The following is a 12045-nucleotide window of genomic DNA, read 5'->3' as shown; positions in this document are numbered from 1 at the left end:
TGCTCTGGAATTAGAAAAACTTCATTTCCATTCCTCTCACCATGTATTGTTTCCACACTATAAAGCAGACGACATTCGTTTGCTTGATGTACTATCTGGTGTAATGCATTCCGAATTGTCTTAATCGCAAGCAAGCAAGTGCACAGTCATTATTTCACTAAACTCTTCGGAGGCTAGCATGCCTCTCTGCACATGTGCACTCGGCCTTTTGACATGCTGAATTTCAAGCTCTCTTAAGAGAGTGGTTGTGGATGACAAGGAATTCGAATTCCGAAACCCCAACACCATGGTTAGTAGCCATCTGCTTGGTCGCAAGATAATTGGACAACAAATTGTATTCAGGCACCCCACACAAGAGCGTTGAGAAACAATTCCATATCAACATGTAACCGTTTTGCAGCTTCACCAGGAAGTCAGAACTTCCGGAAGTTGTATCGTGCTTTGGTTTTCCAGATAATTAAAGGAAAGATTAGAGCAGGGCATAACACTGGAGAAGTATTGTTGACAATACAATTGCTTATCATCATACCAAATTCTCAACAGAGATAACCTTAGTGTTATTTAGTACTATAGTAGCTGAGGTATGGGTTATCTAATCCAAGAGCACGTCTAAAGACTGAACACGGGTAACAGAATCCAAGTTTACAAGTTGAAACATCGGATTGAATCGCCAGGAAATTAGACTTACAATGATATACTCAAAGCAGCAGCTACAGGAGACCGAACCCCAGTTTGATTAATCATCTGGGCTTGCAATAAGGTGTGACTGGAAATTCCAAGCTAATCTAGCTACTACATACACCTCTAGAGTCAGTAAGGATAGTAATTATAAGTTTGTACACATATTTAACACCTTCGAGCATTGCAAGTTTCACTATTTAGAACAGAAAGACAATCATAATCCATCAAATTAATCCTCACAAGTTCAAGAATTCCATATGCTACACACCGTATTGATAGTTCAGAGCAGAGAGATTAAAATCTTCCCCTCATTTCTGTGCTTCCTATCATAATCCTTCCATCCTCGTGAAACTGGTTAGGTCCAAACTTTGACATCTACCATCAGACTTGCATTACAGAGTAGAACCAAACTTCTGTTCTGCAGTTGCTTCCACAGGGGAGACAGAACTCACAAGATTACTGGTCATAGACTCATAGCAAATGCAAGAGAGAGCAGAGATGCAACTTAAGCCTCTAGTTAGCGACTTGGAGTCTTGATGGAAAGCCTTCTAAACTGTTTGTTTCTCCTACCTCTTACACTCCACATTAAGTTTTCTTCCGTTATAACTTACGAATTATACAATTAGCTATTCTACATCCAAATCAACTAACAAAAAAAATCTATTCGGCTAAACAAGGCAATATGAAATGTACTCCACAAAGCAACATAATAAAAAACTCAGCCGAGAATATTTCTCAAACATTGCAAAGCTGCCAAATGCAACACTAACTGTATACCCGGCATCAATGGAAAATCAACAAGTACAGATAAAAAAGAACGTGAAATGCCTTAAACAAGTTGCAGGTGCTAAAGGATGATATCAACAGAAGACATCAATAGTTAAAACTGTTGCATTGCTCTTAACTCCTTGCAGGCGATCAAGTTTCACTTCTAGTCAACTGCAAGCCACTGTGCAAGGAAAACTTCATACATACAGCAAAATGCAACATCAAAAAGTTTCATCGCACGGTCAAAGTTTTTGCGAGAGGAGAAATCTTCACAGCACAATGTTCTAAGGCCGGTAAAAAGCACAGAAGCCATACAGTTTCCATTATCCAAAAATTGATACTACAATAGTACAATGACATTATGCCATAATGCAAGTCACAAATTTAAAATGGCCGTCGTTCTTTTCTTCGCCGATTTCTCTCAGAGAAATTTTCCATGTTACACTAAATTACATCCCACAAAGAAAACCGTCATTGAAATACAACATTGCAAGAATTAAGGTGACCAATCCCATAGTGTTACAACGGAGAAGGCCATAATTATCACCAAACAATTTATACAGTTTATATTGGTATTAGAACAAAAAATTAGGAGACAGAGTGAAAGGTCCAGTTTCTCACCAAATCCAACGCACGAGAAAAACCCATCACTTGGCCTTGACACTCACTCCATCCTTCCCGGCAATGATGACCGCGGTCGTCATCCCGAGGAACAACCCATGCTCCACCACCCCTTCAAAGGCCGAAATCTCCCTCCCGGCCGCCTCCGAATCCCTAATCGGAGTCTTGAAATACAAATCCACAATATAATTCATGTTATCGGTCACGTAGGGTTTTCCCCCATCCAATCTCAGCTTAGCCTCACACCCTAACTCATCAAACAGTCCCTGCAACCTAACCAAATTATACTTCCAGCAGAACTGCACCACCTCCACCGGCATCGCCAAGCCACTTCCCCCTAGACCAGTGACCAATTTGGAGTCATCGACGACGACGACGAACTTCTCCGAGGCGGCCTCGACCATCTTCTCTCTGAGGAGGGCGCCGCCGCGGCCCTTGACGAGGTCGAGGTTGGGGTCGACCTCGTCGGCGCCGTCGATGGCGAGGTCGAGCTTCGGGTGGTCGTCAAGGACGGAGAGGGGGATGCCGAGGGAGGCGGCCTGCTCCTGGGTGCGCTTCGAGGTGGGCACGCCGACGATGTCGGTCAATTCACCGGATTTAAGGAGGGCGCCGAGCTTGGCGACGACGAAGGCGGCGGTGGAGCCCGTGCCGAGGCCGAGGACCATTCCGCTGCGCACGTACTCGACGGCCTTATCGGCCGCCAGTCTTTTGAGGTCGTCTTGGGTTAGGGCTGCTGGGGTTGGGGAGGAGAGGGCCTTGATTGATCTGTGGGGACGGGTGGGGGCGCGCAGGGTGAGGCGGGTGGGGGATGTGGCATTGTTGGTGGGGTGGAGGGAGGAGGAGGAGAGAGAAGGAGGAGAGCGGAGGGATAAGACGGCCATTCTATGCACTATGCAGAGGTGGAGAGAGAGAGAGGAATGGGAGGTGGGCGTGCGTTGGTGGCTCACTTTCTCTCTCCTGTTTTTTTAGGCACAGCCCAGCAACTCTTCATAGTCCTATCCAAATTCCTATCTTAAAATCCCCCTTCCAATTTCTGGTCCGATGTTTTGTTGGTGAGATGGTTGGGTTTGGCGGGGGTGAGTATACTTGAAGTTGAAACGGGAAAGGGTTTGGTAGTTGTAGTAGATAGGATCCCGTCCAATCAGTCCGGTCCAGTTTTGGACCATTTGTGGGTCTTTTCCGATCTCATAACAATGATCGAAACCGTTCATTTTTTAAAACTCGTCAAAAATATTGACCATGCCAAAAATTACGTTAATCGAATATCGTTTAATATAATATCGAAATGCATTGATCTTCAAATGTATTTTTTGACATAGTTAATGTTTTGACAATTTCTTAAAAGTTGACAATTCTGATTATTGTTGTGGACCTGAGAAGAGCCTACAAATAGTCGAAATTGGATGGAACTAATTGGAAGAAACTAGACGGGATACAAACAATGCCCAGCTCCTCTCCAATTCCTTCTAATGGATTGGATAAAAACAATTCCCGCCTGAATTTTTTTTTTTACAATCCCACTACTATGATCAACACCGTTAATTTTGTCCACACATCATAGATTTAGCATGCATGAAATTGAGAGAGGCAATGCCCCCGCACGTGAAATCTAGTCCTTAATCACCGTGCCTCAGGTCTCAAAGCGTGTGGAAGAGTATCGGTAGGTTGTATTTTGAAGAGAAAAAGGGTGTTGGTGTTTGTGAGAGTGTGTTAGGATGCCAGTAGGATAGAATCGAAACCAAACCAAAATCGATTCGATAATGTGGTTTGGATCAAACAGGTTCTGCAGATGGTGTTTGGATGGGGCATTTTCCCATTCTAATTATCCCATTTTGAGTGTTTGGTTGCTCGAGAGAAAATGGTATTTTGCAAAACGTGTTTTCTGCTTTTCACTTTCTAAAACAGAAGTCAAAAAGAAGAGAAAGGTTCCTTTTTCGTTTTTCTACTTTCACATTTAGCACCCATTTTTTCTTAAGCCCAAAACATCCCCGAAGGAGCCTGATAATACCCAGAAAATCCTCCGTTTAAGTGCCTTTTTTATTATAATAATAATATAAGTTTGTAATTCGTATTTGTAATTTGTACGTTTGTACTTGTGATTGTGTAATTTTTTAATACGTTCGCAACATTGTAATTGTAATTTGTATGTTTTTCTTCTTTTTTTCTTGTAATAGTAATTTGTACATTTACTAATCTCAGGCGTTGGAACAAGTTTAACAAAAATTGTTCAAAACTATTAATACACACTAGTGCTTGCCCGTGTCTACGGCACTACGCATCCCGGTTGGATTTGTCCGTGCCTACGGCACTTGCTAACTAGTGGCTCAAACACTAAATCAATTCATTAGTGTGTGATTTTCTTCTTAGTGGCACGAAAGAGAATTACCTGTGCTTATGACACTCTCCCAACTATATATTTAAGCTAGCTATAAAGAACTATCAATTTGCTACAAAGAACACTTCAAAATTCAATAAGACTTCAAGTGTGATCACAAAAAGGCACGTGTATTAAAACTTTTCAATGTCAATTAAACTCAATAAGTATCCCCCTTCTCAACAAATGAGTATCCCTTTCTCAACAAAAGGAGTCAAACTACTACAAATTCATGATTATGCTTTCCGAATTTTGCAAGGGAAAGAGATGTTGCATTCAGAAATTGCTATATTATGTTGTTGTGAATCCTAGATGGAGAGGGTTTTTGATATCCAAATCAAGAAAAGTCAGAATAATTTCTACCAAATCAAGGAAAGTTTTTCAAATAAATCTCTTCATTATAGTCTTTGAGTGATGAATGTATTTAGCAAATGTGTTTTTGAATACATAAAGAGGGGAAATGCTCAGGTTGCCATATACTACATCAACGCTGTGATTTAAGTTTTAAAGTATTACGTAAATTCATGCGTGATGCACCTCTATCCATAGGAAGGTTAGAATTTACAACATTTTGAGAGTCTTGGTTATTGTAGCCATTCATGTTGTTTATTGAAGTTGCTTCTTGTATTCCCACTACCAGTTGTGGAATTTTATTGATTGCCTAAGAAGTACTCTAGTCAAGGATGCATGGATCATGATTTTGCGCAATGTGGATAAAAGCATCATACCACATGATTAAGTTCACGCGCTAGATAAAAGTTTGAACATTACTAGTGGGAGAATTAATCCCTTATGTTTAATGTTCAAAGTAAGAATATTTGGAGTTCCATTTATGCCGTTAACACGTTTATACGAAGATCCAATATGGTTTCGGATAGCATTCAAAAGAAATTTGCTAAAAGACAGCCTTTTATTTATAAGTAGAGACAAATGTGTGTTCTTTAAAATTAGTGGGAGCAAATATTTTTTTCTAGACTATATGGATATTGGTTAAGGATTTATTGGATCAATATTCAAGTAAACATGGTATAGAAAGCTACAAATAAAGTTTGTGAGGTACCTATAAAGAACCAAGAATTATATGTACATGCATGCTAATCAAGAGTTATTGACTGAGGTTAAGCTATAAATCTCCTGTTAACAATGACTGAGGTTAAGCTATAAATCTCTTGCCACGGTATTAACATCCAATTCAAAATGATGTTTATTATGAATGGCAGAATTAGCGGGAGCTATGAAACTAGCCTAGCATGCAATATGGGTCTCAAGTTGTTGATGTTATGTTGAGACCATAATTAAGTTTACTTTGGCTACAATTTTGTTCTCTAAGATAAAGAAGAGAGCCAAATAAAAAATATCGATGTAAAGTACCTCATTATGGGAGAGATATAGTTCATAAACACAATTCTTGATCATTGAGTATAAAGTATTGAGCTAGTTGTTGCCGGCAAAAAGTTTGTCATGTAGTGAATACATGATTTTTAACTCATTTCATATTTGTTTTCTCTCATATTGATGCTCAATTAATGTTTTGTCACACTATAAGTGTTCTTAGAGAATAAAGACGTACATGTGCACATAAGGTATGAAGTACATATACAGTTATCCGTTGGGATAAAATAAAGCAGACCCTAAGTGACTATTAGTTAGTCATGATTTACAGGTGATACCACATAAAGTGTTGAGAGATTTGTCCATTGTAATACATGGAAGGAAATGCTTGCTTAAATAGCATAACCATCATGATTCGTGCTCAATCTTTCTACTATAGACCGTTATTTGGGCAGTTGTTGTATGGCCATAAACAATACTTAGTATCTTTACCCAGCTGTTTTTTGGTTGATTTGTTATGTGAGCCAAGTGGGAGAATGTTGAAATTTATTTATGTGGCTCACATGCCACATCAATCTTATTTATATTTTATAGTATTTATGTTCATAACTAAAATATGGGTATTAGATTTAAATAAAATATTGCCTAAATAATCGGTGGCTATTCATGAAAATGTTTGGTGACTATTCATCTATCTTATAAAACAGGAGGGTCTTTAGGAATATTCCTAACAACATATTCTTTCTCAACGGTTCAAATTAATCTAAAACACAAATTTTATCTATTCATACAAACAAATTTAACTTTTGTCCAAATAATTTAAACTATTTACGAAAATGCCATTGATTTGTATGTGAAGGGTGGAGAAATCTGAACCGTTAAATTTGTTTGTATGAATAGATAAAATTTGTGTTTTGGATTAATCTGAACCGTTGAGAAAGAATATGTTATTAGGAATATTCCTAAAGACCCTCCTGTTTTATAAGATAGATATTATATCATAATAACAACCAAGGGCAACATGGTAAAAAATCAACCCGTAATTCATTTTCATCATTATCTCCCAAACACGTACTACTCTTGTTTGGAAATGCATTCTGCACATTTCTTCAAACACTCATTTAAGGTTCAAAATACATTATTACCATAATTCAAAAGGCCAAAAATTAAAAATAAAAACCTAAAAATGAGGCTCCCAAACACCCCGGTTAGGTTTTGCTTCTCATTTTTCTATGAATGGTTCTAGAGAGCCGAACCAATCTGAACGGTGTGCACCCCTAAACATTCTCTTGCTATATAGGTATATCTACTAGCAACTTGTAAATAGAATCTGGTGTTCGATTAATTTTCAAACAATACCGATAGATCAATACGTGACAAATGATGATCATATAACTATATACAAACCAAAGAAAATCAGATACTTAAATGGAAAAATATATCCCGTGTGGAGAATAAGAAAAGTAAGCCCCAGGTGATTGACATCAGGATGTGATGAACATTCTATTTCCACAGAACCATGGCACTCGATATCATGAGGACGCAGATGATAGCTATCCAGTGGAACTTTCCTGGCAGCAGTGCGGTAGCTTTAAAACAATTAGGAGAAGAGAGAGAGAGTGTGTGCTATGTCAGTAGTGAAGACTTAAGTAGAGGCTGATTTTAGGGTTATGATTTAATTGAATTTTAAGTTTGCTTTTTCTTGATCCGAATGAATTTTAAGTTCGAGTAACTTTTTGTTCTAAGACTTCCTTAGGAATTCATCCTAGATGAAAATAAACATAATCTTTTAGACCTGAGAATCAAATGAACCCCAAACTAACCAATCACTTTTATCTTTCAAATTTTTGTATTTCTTGATCTTCTGTCTCCAATATTTTAGAAGAAATTAAATAGACATTATGTTTCATAGACTTATTTAGGTGCTCATTCTACTAGGTTTGAATACTTAAGTCGACATCCTGAAATTTAAATGCTCCGTAATACCTAAAACGCCATTAATCATAACAAATACAGAAATCATGACAAATACAGGAATTATGGCAAAGTCACCTGAATCATGACAAAATCATCCGGGATATAAAACTAAAATAAAAAGGTAGTTTAAGGTCCTAAAATTCTTTACTATATACATCCCCGAATTTCTTCACCTATATAGTAAAGAATTTTTGTACCTTAAAAAGTTAGTTTAACATCCTGAATTTCTTTTCCTATATAGTAACGAATTTTTGTAACAGCCCGGAAATTTTAATTAATAATAATAACATTTAATTAGTGTTATTAATAAGGAAATTAATTTTTTTAAGATAAATGCAAATAAGAATTTTTCCTATTATAATTATCCTATTATAATTATCCTATTTTAATTTCTTTTATTTGCATGCATGCATTATTCCAAAATTCCTTCCATCTCTCCCTCTCCTACTCAACATCTACTTCCTCCCTAACCCTATTTTTCGTCCATATTCGGCCAAGAGTTTGAATCCCATTAAAATACAATTTTATCACCCTTCTTTAAAAATTTTCCTTTATATATACCTCATTATTCCGACCCTAGAGCATACCACGAAATTTCCCACGCCCCACCAGTCCTGAAAGAGAGAGGAATCGGAGAAAAACCGAACTCCAATCCATGGAGTTCTAGAGAGAGAAAGAAAGAGACAGAAAAGTAGATTTTATAGCCACGACATACCGAGACCCGAATTGACCACTCCAAACACTTTCCTCAACCCTAAGCACCCCCAAACATCATTCAATTCGAGCCCAAGGTCCCCCGATCGCCAAAACCGAAGTTGTCTTCTCCAAAGTTTCAAAATTCGTTTTAAAATCAATTCGGCCCGAACCAAGGTAGTATAATCCCTTCCAAACACTCCTCTAAGTATATTAAGTGTTTTTATACTTAACCCAATAGCCCTCGTGATCCCATGCATCAAAACCGTAGCGAAACAATCAAAAAAATGAAATCTGACATGGAGTTTGCGGCCGCAACCTTCGGGTTGTTCCAGCCACAAGAACCAGGTCTCTGACCTTGCGGGCCGCAAGGTCAACCCGGTCAGACCTTGCGGTGGGTACAGTTTTGGTTCGAATCGACCTTTCGACATCCCGAACACTATTTTCGACTCCCGAACTATTTTTTCTAGACTTTTCACACTCCAAAGATCATAACTTGTTAAGATCATATTTTTTTTATTTAATTATCTATTTATTAAATTATTTGTTCATTATCTATCAAAGTTTACAAACGAAAAATAATTGCGACCTTTCAAATAATATTTTTAACACCCAAACTATTTTTCCTGGATTCCTCACACCTCAGATATGATATCTTGTTAAATTAATATTTTGTTTATTTAATTTACTATTTATTGTTATTTTTATAGCGTTTCCGATTAAAAAATCCTTTACGACCTTATAACCTTATTATAAATGCCCGAACAATTTTATTTAGACTCTCTATATTCTGAAGATGAAATCTTGTTAACAGTAGCATATTTTAATTTGCAAATTATTTATTATCTATTTACTTCACTTTCGGTCACTTTATTTAAACGTCTTTATTTAAATTAATCCCGTGACCTTCCGGACCCAACTTTTGACACTCGACTAGTTGCGTAGGACCTTTAGGACTCATATTAAAGTCATGATAAATGTTTTAATATTTTTATCCAATTAATGTATTTAATTAGTTTTTAATTAATCTATTATCTTAGAATTAATTTATAAAAGTCTAGAAAATTTTCCTTTTAAATTCCTTTTAAAACTCTTACTTTATTGTTGACATTGTGACTATACAAGATTAAGGGCAACGGCCCGTTCATAATAAGTTGCCTGGTTACGTTGTTTATTAATTGTTTTAATTATTATTGATTTGCTGTATATTGCATCGATACTTGATTTAAGTGTTAGATTGGACTCTAGAGACATGAGGTGGTATGCGAATAGAATTCATTAGACGGTACTAAGTAATGGATGAATTGAAAAGTTTTATTTCTAGATTGCCTGCAGGTGTGATGTTGAGATTTGTGATGAGATTGAAACTGGCGTGTGTCCAGTGGTGATTTGATAAACTGGCGTGTGTCCAGTGATGAGTTGATAAACTGGCGTGTGTCCAGTGCTGGCGTGTGTCCAGTGCTGGCGTGTGTCCAGTGATGATTTGATAAACTGGCGTGCGTCCAGTGATGATGGTGAAGTGGTATATAAGATAGGCGAACCCTAGTTGTGATTCAGGCATGATAAGCTTTCCCCTTGTTGTAGTTATTGGGATGCATACTCGATACATAACTTAGATGCATCTGCGACAGCAAAGGGAAGTGACCTCATGGGACCGAGCATGGCTAGCGGTTGAGGGAGGAAAGATCCCGCGGAGGAGATCTTAGATTTCACGTCAAGTTAATGGATAGTAATGAACTGATTTATGTGGAACAAACTCTGTATTACTTTTTCGCACTATTATTATTCATGCTGCTTGCTAACTGTAAAGTAAGAAGGGTAGTTGGGTTGGATTATACTTCGGGGTGAACTCGTTCACTCAGGTACGGATTGCCTGGCTTCCGTGCCAGATTTTGCAGATAATCAAGAAGAAACACCAAATCCCGAAGGTGAACAGTTTTATGCTGAAGAGAACCTAGAGGTGGGAGCTGAGCCAGAATATGCTTGGGATCCGTATCAAACTTAGAGAATGGCTCTGTTATTTTGTTTAGTTTATTACCACAAAGACTATTTTCAGTATTTCTTCGATAATTTGTAATAGACGAAACTTTAGGGTATTATCCGGTTTGGATTTTGAATTTTAATTCAATAAATTTTTAGAAATCAATATTTAAAACCTCCGATTTTATTTTCAAAAATCGGGGCGTTACAATTTTAGAACCTTAAACTAACTTTTTATGTTAGTTTTATATACATCCCGGATGATTTTGTCGTGATTCTGGATGATTTTGTCATGATTCCTATATTTGTCACAATTTTGTCATGATTCCAGAAGATTTCAAGAGTGTCGCTGCGCAGACCAAATTAAATAAGAAATATTCACTTTGTACATGATAAAGTCAATATCCCTTATTTAATTTGGTCCGCGCAACGGCTATATTAAAATGTAAAAAAATATTAAGGGCTAAATGGGTATTATTTAAATTTCAAGATGAAAACATAAGTTTTCAAACCTACAAGGATTAGGACTTAAGTATCAATGTAGGATACAGAACCCCTATTTAAGTTCCCTAATATTTTATCCCCTAAACAAATACAAATATGTACTAAATCTATCAAAAATCATGCCAAAACAATAATTTTGATACTAAACAGTAACAAACATTATCAGAAAGTCATAATAATGATTATATTAAATTCAAAAATTGAATCAGTCAAAATCATCAAATTACATTTGAAAATTAATTAGGGTAAATTTACCAATTTATCATCATAAGTAAAATAACTTTATCAGAAGTATGATAATATATCACGAATATAATAAATTTATGCCAACTATATCATAAATTAGTCGAAACTATTAATTGTTGCATCATTACACGAATGCAATTTATCATAAATGTGTGGAACTCATCCTAAATGTAACAAAAACTATGACTTAATATAATAAATTACCCAATAATGAAAAATGTGATAAATTTATCACAAATATGATATATTTATGACAAATCAATCAAAAATCAACAAAATCTTTTTATGTCAATTTATAGATAGAATTTATCATGAATGTGTTGAATTCCCCATAAATTAAACATAAAACTATGATATACTATATGATAAAATAATAACAAATCAAAATTTATTGTGAAATTATAAAAGCAGAATTGAACCGATCACACTCACTACTAAATTACTAATCTTTCATTTATGTTAAATATAAAACCCAAATCGAACCCATCACCCCTATCCTCCACTGCATCTACCTTTGTTCCAACTGCCTCCATGGTTTGATCCGCCACCGCTACCACCATATCCTTCTTCCGTGACTTTGTAAAAAAGTATAAAAACATGGACATAAGTCAAACATAAGACAGAAGTAACTTATAACGAAACTGTCTTTGTCGTGTTTGTTTCGCCTTTTGAAAATCATGGACAGGATTGCACAAAAATATTTTGACGGGAAAAAACTTCTGTGCAATCTCATAGCAGAAATTTCACAGAAACAAAGAAAGATGCAAGTACTATTTGGTACAAAAGATTTGACCTCAAACAAAGAGCGGGCGAAAGGCATGTGATGTCTGGTCAATAGGGACAGCCAAAGAAGTGATAGGAAATAGAGG

At 36.5% G+C, this 12045-nt stretch overlaps 1 protein-coding gene across 1 annotated transcript; it reads right to left on the bottom strand.

The window, feature by feature from the left end:
* Positions 1-1734: 1734 nt before the first annotated feature.
* LOC131325270 (probable ribose-5-phosphate isomerase 3, chloroplastic) lies at positions 1735-3153 on the bottom strand. Its single transcript, XM_058357426.1, has one exon. It carries the CDS (start codon positions 2949-2951, stop codon positions 2097-2099), a length of 855 nt encoding a protein of 284 aa, XP_058213409.1. The 5' UTR covers positions 2952-3153; the 3' UTR covers positions 1735-2096.
* Between the last annotated feature and the right edge of the window lie 8892 nt (positions 3154-12045).

The sequence above is a fragment of the Rhododendron vialii genome, chromosome 5a (assembly GCF_030253575.1).
Source record: "Rhododendron vialii isolate Sample 1 chromosome 5a, ASM3025357v1".
NCBI lineage: Eukaryota > Viridiplantae > Streptophyta > Magnoliopsida > Ericales > Ericaceae > Rhododendron > Rhododendron vialii.
Note: the sequence above shows the minus strand (reverse complement) of the source record. Positions and strands in the feature narration are given on the sequence as shown.